This window comes from Meriones unguiculatus, chromosome 4, assembly GCF_030254825.1.
Source record: "Meriones unguiculatus strain TT.TT164.6M chromosome 4, Bangor_MerUng_6.1, whole genome shotgun sequence".
Lineage (NCBI taxonomy): Eukaryota > Metazoa > Chordata > Mammalia > Rodentia > Muridae > Meriones > Meriones unguiculatus.
Window position 1 is genome coordinate 61,868,915 of NC_083352.1, and position 27,678 is coordinate 61,896,592.

General features: G+C 43.6%; 1 protein-coding gene across 10 annotated transcripts; it reads left to right on the forward strand.

Moving 5' to 3' along the window:
• Positions 1-27,678, forward strand: Ints10 (integrator complex subunit 10). Of its 10 annotated transcripts, XM_060381892.1 has the most exons (19): positions 12-217; positions 686-753; positions 2,214-2,317; positions 2,928-3,067; positions 3,552-3,633; positions 4,095-4,235; positions 5,794-5,965; positions 8,294-8,463; positions 9,283-9,416; positions 11,296-11,449; positions 12,598-12,680; positions 13,498-13,650; positions 14,158-14,266; positions 18,703-18,782; positions 19,979-20,141; positions 21,275-21,368; positions 23,334-23,411; positions 24,212-24,289; positions 26,453-27,678. In XM_060381892.1, exons 1-19 carry the CDS (start codon positions 89-91, stop codon positions 26,607-26,609), a joined length of 2,289 nt encoding a protein of 762 aa, XP_060237875.1. In that variant the 5' UTR covers positions 12-88; the 3' UTR covers positions 26,610-27,678. The 10 variants fall into 10 exon arrangements, with proteins under 10 accessions (XP_021519819.1, XP_021519818.1, XP_021519821.1 ...); XM_021664144.2 differs by lacking the exon at positions 24,212-24,289 and having other exon boundaries at positions 1-217; XM_021664143.2 differs by lacking the exon at positions 23,334-23,411 and having other exon boundaries at positions 1-217.

The following is a 27,678-nucleotide window of genomic DNA, read 5'->3' on the forward strand; positions in this document are numbered from 1 at the left end:
TGTGGTTGGCTGGCACTGGGCATGCGCAGGGCGCCCCGGGCTGGCGGCGCCGAGGGAGTCCCCGGCGGATGGGCCGGCGGTCGCGGTCATGTCGGCCCAGGGCGACTGTGAGTTTCTGGTGCAGCGAGCGCGGGAACTAGTGCCCCAGGACCTGTGGGCAGCCAAGGCGTGGCTGATCACGGCCCGCAGCCTCTACCCGGCCGACTTCAACATCCAGGTGAGTCCGAGCCCGCGCGTCTGCACGCGCGGAAGGAGCGCTCGGCGGAGGCGGGGGCCCCGGGGGCCGGGCGCGGCCTCCCCTCCCGCCCCACGCCCCTGGCTGCCCTGCTCCACTGCGGCCGACCAGCCTTCTGCCCAGCGCCTGCATGGGGGGGACCGCACACTAGACTCTGGTCTGGTTGGGCCTACCCCGCACATCATCGCCGCTAGGGCCCAGGCCAATCACTGCTTGATCCTTGTGGCTACTTTTGAGACGTTATCCCACTTGATCCCAGAAGCCCTGCGGAAGGAGTGAGCTCCGAGTCCCAGTCCTGTGGGCCACCGGGAAGTGTTTTGTGCTCAGGCCCTCCTTTCACCTGGGGGTGTTTTGGGGGAAGGCCCGCCTCTGAGTGATGCTGCAGGTGGGCTGGAACTTGACCCGCCACCGTGGTACGTAAGGTGTTGACCCTCCTCTGCCTCCTTTCAGTATGAGATGTACACCATTGAACGGAACGCAGAGAGGACCGCCACTGCGGGGAGGTTGCTGTATGACATGTGAGTTAACTGTTTGGGTTCATTCGGGGAGCTTTTGTTGGTTTCTTCGGATACCAACAATTCATAGGAATTGGGGCTCTGCAAGGTCATGTGTGCCCTTGGTACCCAGAACTTCTTAATTGGCAACCCGACTTCTGCAGAGATAACTTTTTATTCTTGCATTTCGATTCCAAAATTTGTACCTAGTGGTTTATTTAAGAAACATATGTTCGTTTAAAAGCATAGACATGATAGAATGAAATTTGAAATCTCCTAAGCCAGATTTGAGTTTTGTGTGTATCTGTAAATCAATATGCAAACATATAAATTCATTGGGGGGCTTACAGAAGTGAGGCCATTGTGTTCTTCCTCTGAAGCTTGCTTTCATCAGCCACCGTTATGGACCCCTCTATGTCTGGGCTATAGCAACGGATGTCATTCTTGATGCCCGTGTAGCACTTCTTAGCCTTTCTTTTTCTCAGTGCACATTTTCCTATTGTTTTAAACTGTGTTTGGAATATCAGTAAGTCTGTATCTGTACTTTGATGTTTCTGTTTTGTAGCCAAGGGATTTGTGCATTTTGTCATCCATCAAATTACTCCGTAAAAAAGATATCCTAAATGTCTGTTTCCACAAATGATACATAGTTCTGCCAGTTTTCCACACTCTCCAGTCCGTACATGGTTATCCTTATCCACCACCACCCCTCTTTTTTTCTCTTGAGACAGGAATCTCACTTTATTGGGAAGAGTGGTTCTGAACTCAGACTCCCCTGCCCCTCCTGCCATAGAGGCCTTCATAGCTGGGACAAAGGTTATACCACCACACATGTGTCGTGGGAAAAACAACATCATACTACATTGCTTCTTAAGTTTGAGCTCCTCATACTACAAAGCAATATCAAGGATCACTGCAATATCAAGGATCACACCCTTTGGCTGTCTATGGCCTGTGATTTCCCTTTGTCTTTTTTTTTTTTTTTTTTTTTGATACAGTATCACTTTTTCTGATATTAAACAATTTAGAGAGAAGGGTATATCCTGTCTCAGGGTTTAAGGATACAGTCCCTCTTAGTGAGGAAGCCATGGCAGCAGGAGCTACCGGTAGGTCACAATGTATATGCAAAAGATGAATGAGTGATGGCTCTCAGCTGCCTTTGTTTTCCCTTCTGAGACGAGGTCTCATGTCTGTGATTACAAGCATTCACAGCCACATCTTTGGTTGATGGAGTACAGGGATGGAACCTGGGGCTTTGTGCATGATAAACAAGTGATCTACCAACTGAGCTACGTGTCTAGCCCCTTGCTGTAAACTTCTAAAGACTTTAATGAGTATTCTCAATTTTTTATAACTAATGTGTTTATTTTGCTTTATTCTGACATATAAACATTCACCTAAAGAAAAATGGTTTTCTCTAAATCCTAGTATTCTTACCCTTTTCAATCTGACATCTTACTTTAATGCATTCTTTTTAAAAACAGGTTTGTGAATTTCCCAGACCAGCCAGTAGTATGGAGAGAAATCAGTATCATAACATCAGCATTGAGGAATGATTCACAGGATAAGCAAACCCAATTTTTGAGGAGTAAGTACAGTAGCAGCCTAATAGTTTATAAATAACCACTTCTGAACTACCTTCTCTGTCAGAGACATCTCAGTCACACCTGTCATAGTGGGACCTACATAATGTTTTATACGAGGCAGTGAAAGTCCACAGTGATGTCACATGGTCCCTACAGCAAATGGGATAGCAGTCTGTCAGTGACATCAAGAGATGAGTGTATTTTGAACACATTTTACAATAACCAGAAAACATCTATAGATAAACCAGATCTTCACAAAACAGGAGGGTGTATTGCTTGCTATAGCCAAAGACTCCTAAGTCTAGATAATTAACAAGCAAATGGTTTTGACCATTTCAGCTTAAGCAAGTTGATAGCTTTGTCTCTAAGGCCATGAAGCACACAGTTCATTCCTGCCCCCAGGATCATCAGGCTTCCGAATGTTTCATGATTATTCAGGAAACACCTCGTGCCAAATACTCTGGAGTTCCAAAGGTCTTCTAGTTTGCAGGTGACTGCTGAGTGCTTGCAGGGTTGTGTGTGGAAAATGCCTCACTTAACCACGTTCAGGTCAGCATTCTCTTTGTGAAACAAAAAACAGAAAACACTTTACAGGTGAAATGTTGTTTACAGGCTTGTTTGAAACGCTTCCGGGTCGGGTCCAGTGTGAAATGCTACTGAAGGTGACGGAACAATGCTTCAACACGTTGGAACGGTCAGAGATGCTGTTGTTGCTCCTGAGGCGCTTCCCTGAGACGGTGGTGCAGCATGGGGTACGGTTGGTTCTTCCCCTTCAAGGCGACGCTTCACGCATTTCTAGGTGACATAGTCGGCCTAAGGAATGTCCCCCAGATGTTGACAGCATGTTCACAAACTCTGACTGTCTACTGGGGTCTGTTGGCAGTAAGTGTTGTCACTTCTGCATATCTTGACAGGATGAAGTTGATTTCCAGTTTCTTAGAAAACTCTCCAGTTCTCATTTGTGCCCCCCCTCGCTGTTGTGCTGGAGTTTTATAGATATTTCTCTTACCCCTTTTTAACTTTGGCAGTTGAGAGGAGAATGAGCCAGAGTGGACAGGTAGTCGGGTTGGTGAGCTGTATCCTCTGGGCGGTGTCGTTGACGTATTCTGATGTTTCTAGTCTTTAAAGTAGAATTGTTTCCCTGAGAAGTCATGTGACAAGCAGAGAGTACTGTTTCTTCCCGTAATTCTGAGATCTGACACTGTGCACGTTTAAGTGACTTTTGTGTGGATACAGGTTGGCCTCGGGGAGGCGCTGCTGGAAGCTGAGACCATTGAAGAGCAAGACTCCCCTGTTAACTGCTTTCGAAAGCTATTTGGTAAGAAATGTATTTCATAGTATTTCTGTGGGGTAAGTAGAGTACCTGGGATTGTGATTTCAGGGCAAAGGTCACACGCATAGCAAAGGAGTTCTTCAGAGCTTGAGGGTTAATCCTGCGTTTATTTTTCTCAAGCGGCAGAGCGTTGTAAACGATCCTTGATTGTGTGTTATTTAGCGTGCAATACTTCTGATAGGATGTAGATAGCATATGTGTATATCTGAAGCAGAGTCTCCTGAGCCTTCTCCTCGGACAGTCGCCCTCCATGATGTCAGGTCCATGGGCATGCTCCTCTGCCTCCCTCCACTGCTGTCCTTTGGACAGCTGGTTTAGACAGTCGGGCCTCAAGTGATTTCCCCTGTATATTTCAGATGCTGCACTCAGTGAACTGGAATGCAAATTAGTTTCTGTCAGAACCCCACTGCAGGCAGCCTGATCAGTTTGTTTTCTCCTTTCAACAGTTTGCGATGTCCTTCCTCTAATAATCAACAACCATGATGTTCGTTTGCCTGCCAATTTGTTATATAAATACTTGAACAAAGCAGCTGAATTTTACATCAACTATGTCACTCGGTCCACCCAGTTGGAAAATCAGCATCAAGGTAATTGGAGCAGCCTATAACCCTGCTCAACCTGGCTTTGCTAAAATAATGCAGAAGTCCCTTGTTGTACTAGTTGTCCTCTGGATGTATTGACAGTTCGACTGAAATAGTATAGTTGCTAAGCACCACACAGGTACCTCAAACGTCACCCTGCCATAGCTCAGGAGCCAGTTCCTGCTTTGACTAGCCACCAGTTGCAAGTCCTTGAGCAAAGCAAGCACATGTCACACATGTCACACATGTGCTGTTACAACACAGCCAGGGTACTGTGCTGAATGCTGTACTGAGTAATAACAGCTCGTGTTTATATCAGCACTCCTGGTCAGACAGGATGTACGGGAAAGAACACTGTACAGGACAAACGATGCCCCTGTGTGTGGCCCTTGCGGTGGCAGAGCTTACAAGACTGGAAGGCGAGTGGGTGACGAGTTCAGGGAAGAGAAGCCTCGACGCACCGCGTGCACCTCTGCGTGTATAGGTCTACACAACATTTATTAAAAGTTTTGTCTTGACTAGGAAATTACTGTAACTGTAAACTTTTTGAATTAAAAAACTTGACTCCTTTTAACACTTAAACACATTGCTTAGCTAGAAAAAATAGTTTGTGTCTTTATAACTTTTTGCTAGAATTTTTTTTTTCATGTTTTAAACTTTTTGGTTGGAGTGAGGGGAATGTTGGGTGAGGGTGGGAAGGGAAATGATATATTTTAATTAAAATTTTAAGAATTAAAGAAAATAAAGCTTTCTAATACCCACAGACACACACATACACACGCATACAAAAGGAAGGATCTGCTCATGCTGCGCACCTCGGTAACCAGCCCTGCTTTTTTTAAAAAAGCAACAGAGGCCGGAGTGTACCATAATCTACTCCTGACCTGTCTTCCGCCCCCAGGCCCCAGCTTTACCGCAGTAGCACTGGTTCGATCTGCCTGAAGGCACTGCCTGGGCTCCTTGCAGGAACCTGTCACTTTTTGAGGACCCTTGGTTCTTCACTGGTTTTTTTCCCAGTTTTCCCGCTAAGCATTCATCATTCTGTGCTCTAATCAGGACCTTTGGGCAGCAGTGTTTGTTTCTAGACTTTGTGGGGAGCCCATTGAGATACAGAGGCATCTGCTGGCCTTCCCCGTCAACTGTCCCGGGTTCTTCTGCAGTTTCATCTCTCTTGCCTCTTCTGGAGCTTTTTGCTCCTGAGAGATCGGAGCTGTGCAGTTTCAGCGTGACCTTATAGACTCCAGTTTGTGTAAGTGGTTGCATTGCCGAGGGGATCCCTTTTAGGGCACTATGTAATTGATGTGTCAGTACTTCTCCTTTGAGTGAAGATTTAGATGTCTGTCTTCGCTATCTGGTGTCACATAAATAAGTAGTAATAATTGTAGCTTGTAGGGTTATATATATGTGATGTTTATATTATATATATCCTATGAGCTTTTTCTATTGTATGTATTAGGGTCAGTTCTTTTGTCTTTTGAATGAATAGTCAGATCTTCTCTGTCAAATACTACATAAATAAGTAGTGGTAATAATTGTAGGTTGCTTTTTTTTTTTCACATCTCAGGTGCACAAGATACTTCTGATTTAATGTCTCCGAGCAAACGTAGCTCTCAGAAGTACGTAATAGAAGGACTGACTGAGAAATCATCGCAGATTGTAGACCCTTGGGAGAGGTTGTTTAAGATTCTGAATGTTGTTGGGATGAGATGCGAATGGCAGATGGATAAAGGAAGACGGTAATGAATAGTTTATTTTCAGAATTGCTTATCAAATCTTTTGGTTGTGTCATCTCAGAATCCTTGTAGAAAACAAAACCTTTTTTTTTTTTTAAATCAGTATCATGCATAGATATACTTCTTTGGGGGGAAACTTTGTAACTTTCACCATTTATGCAAGAGAAGAGGGTAGTTTTTCCTCTTGTCCAAAGATTCCTAATTGAAGGGTAGACTCCTAAATGTTACTTAAGTGGGGCTTTGGTGATTGCTGCACGGTGTAAGGAGAGGAACCAGACTGAAGCTGGGCAGGTGTGGTGGCTGCCCGTAATGCCAGCACTATGGAGGGAGAGACAATTCCTGGGGTAAACTGTGCACTAGACAGCTTGAAAATTGGCTTGTTCTGGGTTCATTAGGAGCTCTTTTCTCAATAAAGTGGAAAGTAATTGCGAAAGACTGTTGATCTCAGCTTCAGGTCTTCTCATGCCCATGCGTTTACTGTACTCTGATACCGCCCGTACACTGCTACACACGAGCACACACACAGCCCGCATATCATACACACCCGCACTAAAAACAGTGAAACGGTGCTGAGTGTAGTGGTGCACACCTTTAATCCTAGAGCTGCGAAAGCAGAGGCAGGTGGATCTCTGAGGTCAACGTCTACAGAGTAAGTTTCAGGACAGCCCTGGCTTCACAGAGAAACCCAGTCTCAAAAAAATAATAATAAAAAATAATAATAGTAATGAATTTTAAAAGAGGTGATGTTGAGAGCTTGATTTAGTCATCCAGAGAAAAGAGAAGTTACCTTGGCATGCTTCTGTCATGAAGTTGTCTTTGTCCATAGCAGCAGATAGAAAGGGAAATTTATCACTCATGCAAACAGTAAAAAGTAACTTTAATGTGAATAAACATGTCTCAGAAGATGTTCAAGTTTCTACCACAGTGATGAAAGATAAGAAGTAATAGCTAACAGTGAACTGTTGATAGGAATATAATTTGTCAGCTGTTAGGCAAAATCCGCAAACTGACAGACCTGCCTTTATGAGCCAGCTGACCCAAAGGAACTTAGCCCATCAAAGAGACATCTGCACATTCATGGTTGTTACTCTGCGTTCACAGCAGCCACGAGACATCTGCACATTCATGGTTGTTACTCTGCGTTCACAGTAGCCACGATACGGGACCAATCCAGGTGCCCATACATAGATAAAAAGCGAATGTGTCATATTGCCATGCTACGATATTATTCAGTCAGAGCATCATATTATGACATTTTTGGCAAAGTGGATGGGCCTAAATGACATAAGAGAATGAGACACAGACAGATTCACCGTGTTCCCTAGTAACTGCCCTTTGGAATAGTGATTGTATGTGCCTGGGAATGATGGTGAGAGGGAATCAGGGAAACATTTGCTGACACTATCAAATATAGTTATTAAAGAAAAATGACTGTGTTTCACAGAACAGAAAGCACACAGTAATTCACAGTAACTTAGCTTGTGTGTGGTGACGAGTTCTTGCTGTTGCTAGGCAAGTTCTCCACTGCTGACCTGGAGCCACAGCCCTGAAATAGCTTATTATAGATTTAATTTACGTGATTTGAGGGACTTGAGGTTTCCAAAGTAACATATGAAGGCAGAAACCTAATTACCCTAGGGCCAGGCCTGGTGCCACATGCCTTTAATCCTAGTACCCAAGAGGCAGAGCAGGTCGATCTCTATGAGTTCAAGGGCTGGACATCTACATAGTGAATTCCAAACCAGCCAGGACAGTATAGTAAATCCTGTCTCAAAAAAAGAAAATTACCCTGGTTTGATCTGTATATGGTGCGCTGTATGTGTATTAAGATGGTACACCGGGCAGTTTGTGGACGTGTGTGTGTGTGCGTGTGTGTGTGTGTGTGTGTGTGTGTGTGTGTGTACTAACATATAATTCTTTTTTAATGTTTGAGGTATAGAAATGTTAATTACCCTGACTTGATTAGATACTGTATTAGATTATCAAAACATGTCACATGAATTTGTACAGTTACAATAATTTTTGAAGGGGCTGGAGAGATGGCCCAGCAGTTAAGAGCACTGGCTGCTTTTCCAGAGGACCAGGGTTCAATTCCCAGCACCCACATGGCGTGCGCCTTCAGGGGATCCGACACCCTCACACAGATATGCCTGCAGGCAAAATACTAATGTGCATAAAACAAATGATATAAAACATTTTAAAGTTTCATTTTACTTAAAACCACCAGCATTATATGCCCGGTACCTGGAGCTGCCTCTGGTAAGTGGCGCTTCCCCTGGAGCTTTGCCTTCGCCACAGGCAGTGAGGTGAATTTTGTCCCCTGTCCCTCAGAGGCTGCAGCGAAATACTGCACCGGATGAAGGAGCTCTGCAGATACATGAGCAGCTTCGACAGCGAAGCTCACGCCAACTACAAAAACCAGGTGCTCTACTCCACCGTGCTGGTGTTCTTCAAGAGCGCCTTCCAGTACGTCAGCAGCATACAGCCGTCTCTCTTCCAAGGTCAGCCACATGTTTGCGTAAAAAACCCAAAAGACTGGCTTAGTGTGGGTAGGAAGGAGACAGTGTTTTACCGTGTTCCGCTTTCACGCTCGTGTGAGATTAAAAGGTTGTAGGGTACTGCCAGACACTTTGTCGTTGATGCTTTAATTTGGTTTAGAGTGACAAGTTTTTATGTGAGTATTTTTCACTAGGAATTCCTGCATTAAGGCCTATAGAGGTCGTATAAAACTAAGGTATACTGATTCCTCTGTTTGAAAAGGAACTTGGCACTTTGGAGGATGAGAAAGCAGGATCAGGAGTTTAAGGACAGCCTTGCTTACATAAGCCTCTCTCTCAAAAAACTCAAAATACAAAATCAGGAAAAAAAAAACAAACCAAAAAAACCTGGAAACGTAGATTTTATTAAGACAGCACAATAGACAAAGATTTAAATAAACTACATATTATATACATTGCATGTTGACTTCACGGTTTTTCATATATTCTGTTTTTGCTTGGAGTGTGTAGTTAACGATATGCATGTAATGTTCATGATCATTTTATACTCTATGGTCCTTGTTTAAGCACTTACAGAGGCATAAGAGCAAATGCAAAGAAGGAGCCATCATTCATTTTCAAAACTGAAAGAGCAGCTTTATAAAGAACTCAGTATAGAGTCATGGCCTGTTTGTGTGTTTGCTCTTGCTTATATAGTCAGGGTCACACCGGCCATGGTTTTATAAGCTTTCTTTTCGTGTGGCACTTGACCTACTTCCTGCTCACATTCGCTGCTCTTTTTCTTACTTCAGTCTTAATGTTCATGTGTCCTCCTTTCCATAGGTCCTAACGCCCCAAGCCAGGTCCCACTGGTTCTTCTGGAAGATGTAGCCAATGTATACGGTGATATTGAGATTGATCGCAGTAAACACATACACAAGAAGAGGAAGCTGGCTGAGGGAAGAGAAAAGACCATGGTAACTCTTTGTGCTTGATTGCTAACAGGTTGTGTGTGTCATTTGCCAGAGATGAATCCTTGTAAAATGTGATTTTGGAGGTAAAATAATGCGACTTAATGAATGATAGTATAATTAAGTATAAGTTAGGTGCCTTCAGGAGAGGCAGGTCAAGGAACTGCTTCACTGAGTTTTGACTAATTGGTATGGGTTAAATTTGTAAGGCCGCCAGGGACTGGTGGCTGCTGGACTGAGATGCTGTGCTGAATGTTGGCCTCAGGATGGAAGGGGCAACCTGGTCAGCCTCACAGAACACAGGAAGGCTTTCATCAAGCTTTAGAAGAGGCCTCCACACAGCCTCACTGAACAGCTGAGATCGTGTGCCTGAAAGCTGACCGAGTGGCACTTCTGCTTTTAGGCACACGCATATGTGTTCCTTTCAGTCAGGACTATTGCATCGGAGCCTCCTCTCAGAGCCTCAAGCCCAGATGTATTTCAAGCTATATTTCTTAAACTTTTGCAAGCTGTTTGAAATGTCATATACTGTCTCCCTGAAAACTGGGGTTCTTTCATAAGTGTCTGACCTAATTTGGAAGCAGAACTTGTCTTTCATAGGTTGCAACACTACTGAACTCACCATTTGTGATAGTAAATAGGGTCTTAGTTCATCACTACTTACTATGGGACAGAACTCGGACAGACTTTGTGAAGACTGTGTGTGTGTGTGTGTGTGTGTGTGTGTGTGTGTGTGTGTGTGTGTGTGAGATCCCTGAGTGGACAAGGGTAGGATAGATTACCCGGGTTCAGGACAGCTTGCGGACACTGAAGGCAGGGAGGAAGGAGTCATCTGGGACTGAAGAGATGGCACAGTCAGTTGCCAACATCCACAGCAGGTGAATCCCAACCATTTGTAACTCTGGTGCTTGCAGGGAAAATCATCATTCTGGCTTCTGTGAGCACATACCCACATGCAGAGACATGCACATATACATAGTTAAAGTAATGACGATACGTGTTCGTTTTTAGAGAAAGGAGGCACACAAAGAAGAGCCGACGTATATGAGGTCAGCTGGAGACGAAATGCTTCACCAAAACCTCCGTTCATACCTTAGTGGCTGGCGTCAGTGAAGAAAAAGCCAGGGACCATTTAAGTGGGGCTGCTGACATGGTGAAGTGTTTGGGTAGAATAACTGGCCGAAGATTCTTTGACAGCATGAAGTTCAGGAACTCATTTCACCTTGACTGTCTTGGCAGTGTATCTAGCCATGCCCAATGACATTTGTGACAGTGGCTTTCTCTGCAGCTCTCTCGCTTCTGTATGGCACAGAATGAAGAGTAGTAGAAATCTTTAAAACTAGAGAGTCTTCCTGAGTAGATGCAAATTCTAGGCTCACACCTCAGCAGCAGAGGCCCTGGGCATGTGTGTGCGGAACAGAGGGGACACTGCTTCTGGCAGTGTCCTGGGCAGCTGCTTCTGTGTCTTAGCGGACACCAGCTTCAGATGACTCTGCTGTGTGACAGACTGTTGTGAGAAACCCAGTTAATTAATGTCACATACGAAGGAAATGAAAAACTGTAGCAAGTGCCACTTACTATCTCTCAGTGGAAGAATCTATTTTGATTTGACTTTGATTAAAATGATGTGTTTTGAACTTAGAAGACTTTCTCATCAAAACCAATAAACTTAATTTTAAAGGTAGAACTTGACTGAATGAGAATGTCAAGATGAAAGTCATTATTTATCATCAGAGATCAATGTCAAGTTAGAACAGCCGTGCACGTAAATATTCGTTGACATAAAAGCCATGGAAGACAGCGTTCAGAACAATGACTAAATAATGTTTCAGCCTGAGATTGCACGTGTCACTTTCAGTGAATCCCGCTCTTGTCCCACAAGCAGAGTTCAGATGACGAAGAGTGTTCAGCAAAAGGAAGAAATCGGCACATTGTTGTCAGCAAAGCTGAACTCAGCAACTCCATTGAAGTGCTGGAGAGCTTCAAGCTGGCCCGGGAGAGCTGGGAGCTGCTCTATTCCCAGGAATTCTTTGACAAAGGTGGGCGTGTGCTCCTCACACCATTTAATCTCACATATAAAACCACACCCTAAATGGTCACTGTGGTAGTGGAAATGTCAGCTCTCATATAGCTAGTTGAACCAGGGCTAGCCATCCACTCATTTTATAGAATTCGTTCTTGATCAGGAAGCCTGTTTCAAGTACTGTTGAAATAACCATTCATTTCTGACTCCTACCAGACCATGTATTACCATCAGGGTTGCGGCAGAGTGGGAAGGACGTTTTTTGGTCCTATCCCTGTGTTTGTATTGCTTTCTTCTGCTTCTTGCTCTATTTCTCTTCTCCCTCAAGCTGTCTGTGCTCAGCAATGCAGAAGGCAATGTGGGTTTTGTCTGCCATCAGCTCTGCTGCCTTGGAATAAGGCACTATGGAGTTCTGCCTGACCTGGAACCTGCTATGTAGACCAGGCTGGCCTTAAACTGACAGAGATCCTCCTGAGACTGAGTTTGCTAACCAATCAGTTTTGCTTTCCTGTGAAATCAGGGCCCATTAATTTTCTGTTAGGCAGTGAACATGTGTCCCTTGGCCTCCTATCCCATGGCCAGCCAGCCTCTTGTCAGATGTTTCGTATTATATTTTCTAAGGGATTATAGCGATAGCTTCCTTTGTTATATTTATTGTTGTAGATATGTACGTGACTATTTTGGAAGAAATTTTCGTTAGTCATAAATCAACCTTTAAAAAAAAGATAAATGGGACTACATAAGATTTTGTCTTTAAAAAAAAAAACAAAATTCATGGGGCAATGCATGGAGGTATATTTCTTGGGGTGTAATATATGCTTACAAATGTTGGTATATGAACATCCTTCTTGTGGGTTGGTGAGATGGCTCAGTGGTAAGTCACTTGCCACCTGCCTGATGACCTGGGACCTACATGGTGAAAGGAAAGGGCAGCTCTTGCCGGCATCCACATCTGCGCCATGGAGCACATGCATACCTAAAATAAGTAAACCATGAAGAAAGTCATCCTTGCATCTCCACAGTAAGTGTCCCTGGCTTAACTGCCTACCAGAGATTCTACAGCATTGGTCAGAGGCCATCTCTTATTAGTTTGTGTGTTTTTTCCCCCTTTTTGCTTCTGTGTTTATCAGTTTGGGGTGAATTTGCTTTTGGATTCTCACACAGAATTTACAAGAATTTGTTTGGCGTGGAAGACAGACACCTGGCTGTGGCTAAGAATCTTCCTCACAGACATGATCATCTACCAGGTACAGTGACTGTAGGGCGGGATTGCTACAAGCCAGTCTTAGCACAAGGTGAGCTGTGAGTCCTTGGGGCTTGGCCACATCTTGGAGTATTTCACAAGATGCACTCTTGTAGAGACCAGAGGACACCTTGGGTATTATTCTTCCTCAGGAACTGTCCATCTTGATTTTTCAGACAAAATCTTTTCTGGCCTAGGGCTTAGCAAGCACCTTTCTCTCCCTCCTGAGTGCAGGCAACCATGCTCAGTTTTTTCACTTGGGTTCTGGGTTGCTCTCAGGTCCCCATGCTTGTGCTTAAACAAACACTTTACTGGCTGGGATACCCTGTAGCCCAGTGATGGCTTTATTTACCCTAAGACTTCAGAAACTCTTTGTACAGTTGGTCCTCCATATCATAGGTTAAATCCTACAGATAAATCCAGTGTGGATAATTCTGAAGAGCAAACTGTGGCTCTACTGATGTGCAGACTTTAGCCCTTATTTCAGAGTGTAGCATTTACTCACTAGTGATGATGGCAAGTTTATAAGATGATGTACATAGGTTACATGCAAACGCTTTAGTGTCTTAGATTAGGGGCTTGAGCATATCTCCGTGTCCTTTGGGTTCCTGGAGCCAGTCTCCTGAGGATCCCCAGGGATGGCTGCTTCTAAACTTCATCTAGCATTAATTTTATTCTCTTGCTAAGTCCCCCTCTGCTCCAGAGATGCTCCTGTAAGAGCCTTCCATATGCTTGCTACTTCTTGCTTAATAAGCTTGTGGGCGCGGGCATGCGCGCCTGTGTTTTAATGTCAGTGCTTTTTGCCGTTATGTCTTTTCAAGGGGCAGTATAAGAAGGCAATAGCCAGTCTGCATCACTTAGCGGCACTCCAAGGGTCCCTTTCTCAGCCACAGATCACAGGACAGGGGACTCTGGAGCACCAGAGGGCGCTCATCCAGCTGGCCACATGTCACTTCGCCCTGGGGGAGTACAGAGTGAGTACTGGGAGGCTCACATGGCGTTCTTGAGGGCTCTGTGGGGCTCTGGGATGTCTCTCCTCCTTGAGTTTGACCTTGCCACTCAGATCTGTTACTTAGTTTGCTGCTGAAAATCACAGTGATCTTCTTTTACTTGCTGTTTCTATAGTGTAACTTCCTTGAAATTAGTCTTCAGTATTATTTGTTTTTTCTTCTCTTTTTTGACATAAGGTATCATGTATCCCAGACTGTCTTTGAACTTGCTGTATAGTTTAGAGGTAGGCAATATATATATGCTTATTAGTATATACAAATTCAGGGTATTTTTTTTAACAGTGAAGAGCAGATTAGTGTTCCCTTGGTTTCACAGACTTAATCTCTGTGCTCACTGTTGAGCGCTCAGAGGTGGTCACAGGAGGACAAACCTGCATGCCCACTGCCTGCTGCTTTGCTGTCACATTTGCAGTCACACTTATGGTTTCAGTTTAGCACTTCAGGTAAGTACCTGTGGTCTTGTCTTCTCAGATGACATGTGAGAAAGTCCTGGATCTGATGTGCTACATGGTGCTACCCATACAAGATGGAGTGAAATCACAGGAGGAGCCCTCCAAAGTAAAGCCCAAGTTTAGGAAAGGTACAGTGAAGTCTTGTTTGTCAGCATAGTTCCTGGTGAAAGCATACCACTGGGTACTGTGGAGAGCTAAGGTTTTCCCTCACTGTAAATCTGTGTCTTTTCCGAAGCCTCGGTTCCTCTTCATGAGTTTGTTATCTCTGAAGAACAGCTTTGCTGTGTTGCCTCGCATGAGGGAAGCTGAAGAAACTAATGAGTATGTTCCTCTGGTTGTCACCATACTCCTCTGGGACCATTTTGAGCTTTACCTGATTCCACATCATTTGAAGAAAAAAAAAAAACCAAACATATAGCTAATAATCTAAATTCCCACCTAAGAAGTTAGAAATAGATATGCAAGTTAAAGAAAATAGAAGAGGGAAATAGTTATTAAAGCAGAGTCAACAAAATAGAGAAAAATCAGAGGTTATTTCTGTGAAAAGATGCATAAAATTGATAAAACCCAGCAAACTTAATCTAGAAGGTAGTGGTTACAGTTACCAATATCTGGGGTCAGATGGTAGGGGAGGAGAGCTCCCCTTTCTGAGGACTAGGGGAAGGGGAAAGAAGGAGAGAGGGAGGATGGGAGGGTAGAATTGGAAGGAGATGAGGGAAGAGCCTACAATCAGGATGTAAAGTGAACAAATTATAAACAAATTATCATGAATGAAAAGACATTACTACAGCAAATCCTGGGTACATCAAAAGGATAATAAGAGAATAAGCTATGAGCGACTTTATGCCAAGAAATTAAAAAAAAAAAAAAACTAACTTAGATGTAGTAGGAACTTTATGCCAAGAAATTAAAAAAACAAAACAAAAAAAACAAAAAAACTTAGATGTAATGGGAACTTTATGCCCAGAAATTTTTAAAAATTAAAAAAATTAGAAAGTTCTTGATAAGCACAACTTACCAAAAAAAAAAAAATATATATATATATATATATATATATATATATAAACAAAATAGAAAAAAATCTCTTATTGTAGCAAAAGGAAATTAAATTTAGATATTGAAAAAAAAACTACACAAAGAAAATGTCAGGTCCAAATGCTTTCACTGGTGAATTTTATGAAGCACTTAAGGAGAAATGGCACTAAAAGTCCTTTCACAGAGTAGGATATAATGGTCCAGACTCATTTTTTTTTCTTAAGGCCAGCCTGACTTACATACGGCGAACTTACAGGCAATAGCTTTTCAGTAAGTGAGTACTACAGACCAGTCTCTGTTGTGCACAGATACAGATGCCAGGTGTAATGGACTATTAACAGATTAGATGAGCAGCAGGAAGGGTGAGTCAGGACCAGTGTACTAGAAACGCGGAGAAGGCCCAACAGACACAGCAGCGTGATTCCCTTCTTACCAGACAATGGGAGCACAGGCACAATTGTCATTATTCATGAAAAGCTTCATACTAATTTGTGATCTTAAACAATTTTAGCAAAGTAGGCAGAGAAGAAAATTTCTCTGGTATCATCTTTAGCTGTAAAATACTGATTGCTTCCTTTCAATGGGGAGGTGTGTTTTCAGCACAGAAGTTCACCAGGCAGGAAGTACTAGCCCATCCCATCAGAAAACAAGAATAAAGGCATAAAATTTAAAGATTATACAGCTTTGCACACACCTTTCATCCCAGTACTCAAGAGTCAGAGACAGGTAAAGCTCTGTGAGTTTGAGGCCAGCCTGGGCTACATAGGAAGTTCCAGGCCAGCCAAGGTTAAAATCTGATCTTAACTCAAAAAATAAATAAATCAAAAGACTCTCCACAGATAAGACTTTCATAATTCATGATCACACATTTGCTTATGTAGAAAAGCTAGGGATCTCCTGAAAGCTACTAACTGAAATCAATAAGTAAAATTTCTAAAACATTTCAATGCAGTTAAATTTGTGCATACTGGTAAGTGCTTAGAAAATGAAAATGTTTGATTATAGTTTATAGTGACCTCAAAAAACACCAGGTATTTCAGTTGAAGTCAGGGGTTGATGAGAGATACACAGATCCTCCACAATGATTATTCCGAAACGTTTCTGAGAGAAAGGAAAGGTGGCCTTTAAAGTGATGCCACATGCTTGCTCATGCGAAGACTTGGTCCTGTTAAAATGCTATTTTTCCCCCAAATGTGTTTGTAGATTCACTGTGATCCCAACCAAGACCCCAGCAGGCAACTTGTTAAAAATAAAATTTGACAAACTGAGTATAGACTTTGAAATTTTGTATCTATGAAAGTACAGTCCAGAATAGCTGATCTCAAGATGTAATATGTAACTATAATTAGTAAGGCAGTAAAGGCAAAATACAGACATAGGAATAGAGCATCAAGAAGTCAACCAACACAGATAGGTCAGAAGAAGTGAAGACACCAAAGTAACTGAGTGAGGAGAGAGGGGCCTCTATGCACGCAGGGTGGAGCAAGTTACTGGGAATACATTTGAAACAGTCCATCCCTCTGACCATCACTAAGCAGGTGTCTCTGGAACAGAAACATATCTGGATGGTAGCCCTGGCTCAGCCCATATCAAGGCTGATTGTAAAGCTCTAACAGTTGAGGAAGTGTAGCATTGACATAGGTGTTGAATAATGGAACCAAACAGAAAGCTGAGGATCAGCTTATATGACACTTCAGTGGGTGTAAAAGGCAGAAGATGAGACACACACACACCTCCCCTGCCTTCAGGCTACACAAAGATATTTTCAGTTTTAAATTTTACATGTGAATTAGAATTTACAAATGTTTAGAAGAAATTAGGAAAGAAAACCTTCATGCCTTCTAACTAGAGAAGGACTAAAATGTGGTCAGATTAAACTTAAAAATTCCACCAGGAGACTGGTCAGAATGAGTAGGTAAGCCACAGACTGACAAAGAATGTGTGGCAACTAAAGTCAATAAAAATTTGGCATCTAGAAGTTTCAGAAAGATCCTTCAGATCAACAATAAAACAGCTAACCAGCCTGTCTGAGGAGAGAAAGTAAAGTATGAACAGTAGGTCGACAGAAACAACTCCAAATGGACACGAACTGAAAAGGTGCCCGTCCTGTCAGTGACATGAGCAATTGAGGCTGATATGGTGAAGCACTGTTGTGTATAGACCAGATTACAAAAGGCAAGACTGTTGAGCACCAGTCCTGAGAGGCCGAAGGAGCATGCCATCCCTGTGCTCCGCAAAGTGAGTAAACACGGAGGAGTCGGCATTGCCAGGATAAGAGCCTCGCCACCTGCCTCTGTTCCTCATCCCCTAACCATTTCCTTAGATCAGTGTTTTCAAAACTTGAGTCTTTGCCTAGTGGGTCATGAGTTCCTTTTTTGATGGAATGGAATATTCTTGCACTTTGAGTATAAAGGATAAATACTGCAAAAAAATATTTCTTGTTACAGCTTGCCTCTGAGTAGAGGAAGATTTAAGATATGAAGAACACAGGCCATAATGGAAAGCATTGAGATCTTGGTTTGAAAGTCATTGCTTAATTTTTCCTTCAAGTACACATGAAGTCATGTGTAAATGTGATTGATCAAAGATTGGGTTTAATAGTGAAAGCTTAGAAATCCTGTGAACCAATTGTGGTGTTCATGACCATATGACTCCCTTGTATATATGTTTGGACCTTCCAATAACCCTGGAAATTCCTTGGCTGGCACTCCGCATGCTGTTGACAAACCTGAGACGCAGAAGGTGGAATACAGAAGTCAGTTTGTACCTGTTATGTCACCATTGACCTAGTCGACTGGAAACATGCCAGACATTTCTTTATGTTGTTTGTGAATATAACCATATGTGGCAAAAGCATGCAGACTGCATAGAAGTGACAGCCACCATACTCAGAATTATGTCTGTCCCTGAAACAGGAGAAAAGAATGACATCAAGACAGTATAAGAAGCTTCTATTGGTTTTCTGATAATTTGTTAAAATCTTTGAAAATTAAAGCTTTTTATTTTATAAAGTAGAATTATCCAGGTGTAAGCCTTGTATAAAATTGAGAGACCAGGCCTGGAGAGATGGCCCAGTGGTTAAGAGTACTAGGTGTTCCTGCAAAGGACCTGGCTTAGGTGTCCAGCAACTACATGGCAGTGCATAATCATCTGTAACTCCAGCTCCAGGGGATCCAATACCCTCACTGACCTCCACAGGCACTGCACACGTGGTACACTTACATATATGTAGGCTAAATATTTATACCACACAGAGAAACTGAGTGACAACCACATTGGGTTTATGGCATTCTCCCTACATAATATTCTATATATTTGAAATATATTATAATAATTATTTGATAGAGTAGGAAAGAAATTTGAGAAATGAAATCAAGACACCAAAAACCAATGTCATCTTCACAAAGTATAATTGTTTTCTGCGGTGTCACGAATTCTGTGAGTGTTACCTTGTTGGGGAAGGGTGTGAAACATGTCAAGGCAGTTGTCTTTCATGGTAACCTGCACTAACAGTCTGGCCTTGTGTTAGGTTTGGATCTGAAGCTTCTGCCCTGTACCAGTAAGGCTATTATGCCATACTGCCTGCACTTGATGCTCGCATGCTTTAAGGTGAGCTTAACGTGGGATTAGCAGGAAGTGCACTCCCTTTGAAATATGTCCTGATGAACTGGCATGAAGTAAGAGCTTTGTTCACACTGCTTTGTACCTTTACATAAACAGTACGGCAGGCAAATTCCCTTGCCCACTGTGGTTGGTATGTAGTGAAATTTTTTTGATGCTGTGTATGTCAGAATGCATTAGCTACAGCTACAGAAGAAGGCAATATAAATATTGTGGTCACAATATTTATGTATGTATGTATGTATGTATGAGTTAATTCTTTTAGACATGAGGATCAGCACCAGCAAAAACTAGTAGCCCTGGAAAGTTTCAGAGGCTCTTGACGCCACCACAACCCCTGCTGCAAGGGCCGGGGGTATAGCCATTTCAGTGGCTTGTGTGCAAAAGGCAACAGCAGTGGTTACTGCTCTATATAATAGTTCCACACTAACCTAAGCGCTAGAGCTCTTGGGACCAAGCAGTGTGATTTAATGCAGCTCTCCCTCTCACGCCAAACCTTTGGCCTTTTCTGTAGCTCATACTTTCTTGCTTGATGTCTTTCTTCTTCCCTGCACCATCGTCTCAAGCCCTTCAGTGATGGCTTCTTGCCCATCTTTCCACTTAGGGTTGTTCCTTAAAAGATACCTCCAAGGTTGAAGAGTGCTTGCCCAGAACCCGCAAACTCTAGTTTCAATTCCTGGCACTGCATAAACTGGGCACAGTGTATATACCTATAATCCCAGTACTTTGGAGGTGGAGGAAGGAAGAATATCAGATCAGGAATGTCCTCAGCTATCTAACAAATGCAGGGCCAACCTATGATACATGAAACCCTGTCTCAAACAGGACAAGAAGAAAAAAAACAACAACAACAAAATTCCCATTATTCTCTTCACTGTGTAGGACTAGGACTACTCAACCTTCTCTATCTCTGAATCTCAAACTCAAAAACTCCCAGTTCACCTGTTCATGTCCAGCTTTGGTCAAAAGACTTGTCAGCCCACTGTGCACAACCCTAGGGGGAACCCGGGGCCTGTTTAGAATCCAGCCTTCTTAGAAGGACATCGAGACACAGCAGTTTTGTTGTCTTAATAATAATGGTTTATAGTGTATCCTGACATATGGTGCCCCCTTTTAAGAAGTGATATTTGGTATGACCTAGGCTTTCTGGATTTATTTTTTCTGTCTGAAACTTTGTCTTGCAGCTGAGGGCTTTTACAGATAACAGAGATGACATGGCACTGGGCCATGTGATTGTACTGCTCCAACAGGAGTGGCCACGAGGAGAAAACCTTTTCCTGAAAGCCATCAGTAAGATTTGCCAGCAAGGAAATTTCCAGTATGAGAACTTCTTCAGCTATGTTACAAGTATCCTTTCTCTGAACTAAGCACCATCGCTTCTGAGTGTTTCGCACAAGGGCATCATACACTATGAACCATTCTCAGAAAAGATACTACTTTTGCTACTTGTGGGGAAAGAAGAGTGAGGGATAGAAATGGAGCTGGAAGAGTCAAGTGAACTTTCAAAGGTATCATTCACGGAGTCAAGAATGTTGATGGTTCTTCATTCACTTCTAGCTGACTTCCAGAAAGGCAGTCAAGATTCCTATAGTTAGAATGGCCTATATGAGTTCTTGCCAACAGCAGTTGGTTTCTTGCTAGCAATAGTTGGTTTAGCGTAGATTGTGGCTTTTGTAGCATAGACCTTGGTCTTTAACTATGGAAAAAAAATGTCTCCTGTGGCGTCTTCTGGGACAGAGGCTGCCCCTGGGAGTAGTTGATTGCACTGGGCCTGTTCCAGCAAAGCTGCCAGCGGTTATGCTAACGAGGCAGAGTTGCTTTGTGAGGTGGGCAGTTCTTAGCGTCTCATGTTTGTAAAGGAAAAGACAGCCTTGAACTGAGGGTACACCCCGTTTGGTTGCTTTCATTTCTTTGCTTCTAATATATATTCTCTCAACTTGCAGGATACTATATATGTCCCCATGCTCGCCCGAGCAGCCGCTTTTGGTATTTTTTAAAGACTAATGAAAGTTACATAACTTTTCCCCAGAAGAATGCATCATATTACATTTTATACAAAATTCTCCGGGGTCTCAGATATTTCCTTTCTTGAAGCATCTAAAAGATGTGGTCTGCTGGGTCTTCTTGTAGATTTGTATTCTGTCAGCCAGACCCTCCCTCCCCACTCTTGACCGTCTCTTCGATGTCTTACTAAGAAATTGCTCTGTGGCCATGCAGAGTCTGTTTGGTCACCCTGGAAAAGCCTCTGCTGGTGCTTTTCAGTCTGGTGGGCTGGGCTGGGGCTCATGCGCTCCATGTACACTATGGCCCAGCCTGGTGGACCGCGCACAAGTTTGGCTAATGCAAAAACCAACTCTGGTTCAAGAACTGACGAGGGTTGTTAGGAGGGTGGCGAGCAGGTTATCTGCGGAGAGCCGCCTTCTCACCTGGGAGAACAGGACAGTGTGTTACCTGTCGGTTGACCTGAATGTGCCCCACAGACATTGATATGCTGGAGGAATTTGCCTATTTACGAACCCAGGAAGGAGGGAAGATTCATCTGGAATTACTCCCAAATCAAGGAATGCTGATCAAGTAAGCAAATGATCTTTTGTTTTTCGAAGCTGAGTTCTCACCTTTCATGTGCTGGCATGACTTATTTGTAAATTTCTGTACCTTTCAGAAATTTAATGGAAAGGAATCCAAACCTGGGTCTTTGTTTTTGAGGGTCCACTTGATCCTGGGTGTCTCTTAAAGACATGCATTTCTTAGCTACATTTCGGGAATGGGGGATGTTGCTTAAATTGGGATATTTTTGTTACTTTTGAAATTTTTTATTAGACAGAAATTTTTATGTGCCATTTCCTTTCCAAAGTTTAGTATTTATTTCTGATAGACATGAAGTGACTTTAATTTAAAGCAGCCATGCTTAACATTGTACTGGATTAGGAGGGGGAATCCTCAGTTCTTATTTATAAACTGTGTCTTAAGCCCTTTTGAGCTTCCTTGTTGCTTTTGTACTGCAAAGTGATCTAGCTGGTTCTAGTGCCCCTAAAACACACCTGCCCCCAAAATGATGGTGGAAGTGCTCTGTCCCAGGTGTGCCCCTGAGCCCCTAGTCCATTCCAGACACCCAGCTTGTCTCCAATGAAAACACGAAGTTAGTGAGCATTGGTAATTTTAAATGGCTCACAAACCTTGCTCTGTCCTCAGTCTTCATTGCAGTTTGGCTAACAGACTCTCTACGGCAAGCACCATGTGCGGTCTGCTTACTCCTTCTTCCTGCATACTCAGTGCCTGTAAATTATAGTCAGGTACGCAAGGCGCTGAACCCAGAGCAGGAGAAATGCATTGCTGAGACTAGAAACCTCCTCCTTCATCCCTCAGTTTTGGCAGAAGCAAGTTTTTTAGTTATTGGAAACAAAAGTCCTTCCTTTGCTCTGTCTTTGTAGATCTTAAGGGCATTGGAGGAGAGAGGTAAGAAATGCTTATGTTGGATTTCTGTAACTCAGGAATTTGGCCCATAGTGGGCATTTCTTCCTTATCATGTCTCAGCAAGAGGATGGCCCGGCAGGATCTATCCTGAAGGACAGAAAGAAGACTGGGAAATCCCCTTCTCATTTTAGAAATGATGCGTGTTTTAAATGTTTCCAGTCAAGAACTGAGGTGATGTTTAGGAGCATATGAGGTCCTTTGCAAATTAGATTGCTAGTCAGGATGCCCTAGACACTCTCCTCTTCCCTTCTCCATTGACTGTTTTGATTATGAAACAAAGTCATGGGGCATTTAGCTGCAGGTTCCAAGCATCGTTAGCTATGTGTGAGAATAGGCTGCTTCTATATATGGAAACCCAGGTAGCCTATTTTCTGTAGTGACTTCTAGGTTCTGAAATTGATTATACAAGCTTCTTGTTAACAAAGCTTTTTAGTTCATCAAAAGCCCACCATTCAGATTGTCATACAATAGATGGCCTTAGAGCCAAACTCTCCCTGCAGAGGGATTGGTCTGAAGATGATTGCCGCATGACTTAGAGAGTGTGCGTGGCAGTGTAAAGGAATGAATCGACAGTCCTCAACAGTTGAACTCAGGCCTCACTATGCTGGGCCTTTCTCCTTTGCTTGTATTTGCTTGGCGTGAACAGTATTAAACTGCACATAGTCCCTAGCACTTGGGATTTAAAGTGAGGATATATCAGGTATGAAGATAATGTCACTGGACAAGGTTGCTTGTCCAAGAAGGCGTCCATCCTGCTTTCCAAGGCTCTCCCACCTTGATCAACCTAACCATACTTGCCTTGAGCTTTCTATAGAAGACAAGCCTCCTAAAAACCCATGGTTGATGAGGAAAGAAGACTAGGGATTGATCTGTCCTTGTAGGAATGTTCTCTGTGAGGGTCTCAACATGAATTTGAAATCTGTATTTCAGATAATCTATACCTAAATGACACCGAGAGAATCAAACTGCATAAGACAGAGCTTTGACTGACTGAGGTGTGATTAGACTCTTGAATAAAACTATCTATATTCCTTTTCCCTTTGGGTCCAAACAAATTCTCTGAAGCCATTGCAGACCTTTTGGGTGGTCCCTCGAGATGAGTGGCAGAGATGTTGTGAGCAGTGTACCTCTCCTCCCCTTGGGGTAAGGTTGTGAGTCCGTCCTAGTTGTAGCATCTCGGATGCAAGCAGGTACAGTACAAAACCAGGCACCTGGTGCCGGGCCACAAGGAGACATAAAGTTCATCATCATTTGTTGTATAGATATGTGCTGATGTATGTTAAATTAGAGACATGTTCTATGCTGATGTTCACAGTACAATAGTTGTATTAGACTGGATCAGAATCGAAAAAGATAGTCTCTGGGATGATTACCAGCTAATGTGCTAAATCTTTATTACAGAATTCTGCAAAACCACTGGTTCCAGCCTTCTTTTTCCCTCCCAAATCTCAAACTCACCCTTTCTTTAACGAAAACATTGCCAACCGTTCTGAGTCCTCTTTGAAGGGCCTCTCAGTTCCGGGCTTCAGTTCCGCCAAAGGTGGCTAGCCAGCGTCTCCAGGTGTATTTCTGGGACTGGCGTGGGCATGAAAAGAGTGAGTGAAGGAGGCTGAATTTTGAATCAGACTTCTCAGATGCTAGCCCTCCCCACTACCGTGTCACCTCTCCCTTCCTCACTGATGCCTCTTTACTCCAAATCACAAGTGGGCAGAGCTCTGGGACCAGCAGCCAAGATGCCTCTAGACTGGCACCAGCAGCGGGTGCGGTGGGACCCTCAGCTTCTCCCAGCCCCCGTGAAGACACACCTCGGCCAGGGGCTTGTGGAGGTGATAGTTTCTGTACAGTCCGCTTCCAGTCTGTGTATCTACTCTGGAGTGTTGTTTTTGCAGTGCAGGCTGAGCTGGTGTGGGTGTTTGAATGCTGCTGTTTGCTGTTTTTTAAAGGCCTTCTAGCCCTCCCATGGGGTTCCCGCAGCAGGGACTCTTACCTGTGCTTCAGCCCAGCATACAGACTGCTGACAGGTACCAAGTGGAAAAACACCTGCTCATAGTGTGCTGTCTGTCAACATGTTTTCCCGCCCATGGTTTTCAGCTCTTTGTCCCTCGGTGCTCTTTTTCATGCTTTATTTATTTGTTTTTGATTTGTTCTGCATTCCTTGGCAAGCCATCTGGTTGTAAATATTGTAACATTTTTAATTTTTCTCCATGAGTTGCCAGTGTGTTTGTGTTGAATTTAAAAATCATTATGGATCTGGGAGGGGAAACAAAAGTTTGATAAAACTGTATTAGACTAAGTGACTGTTAGAGGAAGTGCTAAACTGATCTGTTTTGTTGGGTCATGAATATGATGTTGACATACATTTACCACAGTAAACTTTTAGTATGGGTTTCCATGTTAATGATCAGGACTGTTTTGCTCTAACAGACATTCACACAGTCTGTCCCTGCCTTAAGCAGGCCGCCTTGTTTCAGATTGTACCTTTCTGAACTGGCAATATTTAATAAGCTAAAATGATGCTGAGTTTATTTAGCTAGATTCTCCTGTTGTTAAACCATAAGACCTAACTACAGTCCTCTGCCGCTTACCAGCAGGGACTCGCCTGTCCTGCACTGTACTGCTGCATGGACATCATAGGGTGCAGTTATTCAAACCTGAGCTGCGTACCCAGGCTATAGGGGAACCGATGCAGCCCTTCACTGAGTGTGGCGCGACTGCCATTGACATCAGCCAAACATGCATAGAGGCTCTGATGCAGATATGATTGAGTTGTGCTGCTGTCGCCACACATCTGTGTGGCAATCCCACTGGACCATATCAAACAGAGTAGCAGTTATCTGTGTCTTTAGTAGTAGTAGGGGAGAGTTTGTCCTTTGACATATGACCTGTACATGCATGTAATTTAGACTTGGTCCAGTTTTGGGTTGCAGCCTAGGGACCCAGATTAGATTAGACAGCATAAAGCAGTGTGCATCTGTCTGCCCAGCGGGCCCCAGACTCGACCCTCAGAGACACCCAGCTGAGTCAACCAGCTCGACCCGACGTGTCCATGCAGAACTGTTCCCTTGTGGCCCTGCTGTCTTCCTTCCCTTTAACGTGGCTGTGGGCTGTTGCACAGTGTTCTGTTTTCACAAGTCTAAACACGACATCTTTTACTGTGGCACTGTGGGGTTGTGACTCCTTCTCACTTTCTATGTAACAATGTGTTTTGGAAGCAGAAGCATTTAGCATGATAGCCACAGCCTCAGTTTTCTCACTACCTGAAACCGTGTGACTTGGAGGAGAGTTAGGGATGAGGTAGGGAACAGAGGTGGCTTTTGTTTGTCTAAAGCTGTCACATTACCAAACTAGCCGCCCAAATTCCTCTGTTTGTGGTTGAGTCCACTGAGTTTTGCTGGACTTTTCTTTTCCTATGTTCATTTTGTTGTCACTTTCTGGGATTCTGTTTGTCCTTTCCCGTCCTAACGCACGGCTCTTGGGGCACAGTTAGACACCTCTTGGCTTTTGCTCCCACTAACCTACCCACAGACAAGCAAGCACCTGGACAGCTCTTCATAGAACCTCATAGGCAGTGATTGCACCTTTCCAACCTGTGACACGGTTCTGTCTCAGGGCCCCAGGGTCCCTGCCTTTTCTACAACAGTCTGGATGGACACAGCACTCAAAGGGGGATCTACCCTGGCCTGGCTCCTTGGGGATAGGCCTGCATTCAGGACCCCAGCAGCTCTGCAGGAGCCTGAGCTTTGCTGGGCCTACCAGCCATGGAGGGCCTGCCAGAGAACTCAGGGAGCTCCTTGGTGACTAGACATTAGGTTCTTCTTCCCACTCCTGTCTCTCTGGGGTCTGTGGCCAGGTTTGCACAGCGAGGCCAGTGAGGGTGGACGTAAAGCACCCCAAGGCACTGCACTGTATGAGCCTCAGAAGCTCAGAGGAGAAGCAGGTGACATTGCATTGACTATTTGGCTGTGTAAAATGACCCAGTCTAGGGCAGGAAAAATGTCTGCCTAGTATTGAGCCTGAGAAGAATGGACAAGAGTGGTTACCTGGTTGCAGCTTTTCGTTTTGAATTTGTTTTAAATGTGTGACTATACTTAGCTATGAGGCAGGTGATTCCTATCCAGGTTACACTAGGCCTTGGTGCTGTTTCTGACCGTGGTCTCCTTCTGTTTCCCTGTCGCTGACCTCAGGCACCACACCGTCACTCGAGGCATCACCAAAGGCGTGAAGGAGGACTTCCGCCTGGCCATGGAACGCCAGGTCTCCCGCTGTGGTGAGAACCTGATGGTGGTGCTGCATCGCTTCTGCATTAATGAGAAGATCTTGCTCCTTCAGACCCTGACCTGACAGGCCTCTGGGCCACCAGCAGCTCAGCTCTGTGCCTGGAGGAGTCACAGCTGTAACGAGTGCTGCCGCACCAGGGCAGATGGAGAAACACCAGGTTTCTCCCTTGGTTGCTTAAAAGTCAATCTCAAGAGTGTGGGGAGTTACTTCTATTTTTAAGAATTCAGGTTTTTTAATTTGTATAAAACAAGTCAGTCCATTTTGTAAATAAAAATCCTAAAATATGAAGTGTAAAAAAACCTTATTTTTAGTTTCAAGTAGGGTCTTTTATTTTTCTAAGCATGCAGTAAGGGGGCAAAAGTTCAACACAATTGAATGGAGGAATGAGTTTTATTATATACTTTCATGATGGAATCTGTCGTCCATGACCTGAGGTGTGCGTTCACTGATACGCTTCGGTAAGTATTGTACATCAAGATAACGTTTGACCTTTCATTTTATGCAAAATTGAACTTGAGCTTGTCCTTTTCCCGCTGAGAGTATCAGAAAAGCTGGGACAAGAAACAGGTGAAACAGCCAAGGGACAGGGGAGCCTCTTCTCTGCTGCCTCAGAAAGTCAGTGTGGCCCGTGGGCCTTTAGAGCCAGACAACAATGCCTGGCAGTCACCTGGAACCCATCCCTGCTCTCTGTTTGCCTGGTGAGCAAGGATGTTGTTTTGTAGGTGTTTTTTTTTTTTAAAAAAAAAAAAAAGAGAGAGAGAGAGAGAGAGAGGAAGGAAGGAAAGTTCGGCATTCTTATTTTCTCCCAAGGTCATTCTGTGCATTCTTGGGGTCTTAACACAGCCTATTGAGGCATAGACTTTAGGTATAAGGGATTTTCTTGCTATGTCAACTGTCATGGTATGAATAGTGTCACCCAAAGGTCATTATATTCAAATTGGCCTTAACTTCATGTTGGTTTAGTGTTTCATACATGTAATGATGGTTGTTTATAGACTGTCAGTAGGGGGTTCTATTTTTTCTTTTATTTATTTCCTGTTGAAAAGTCTATGGGTTGCAGCAGATTGAAAATACTGTGCTGGAGAATATCGCAGTAATCTGGGAGAAAAATAAAATGATTTTATGATTTGAG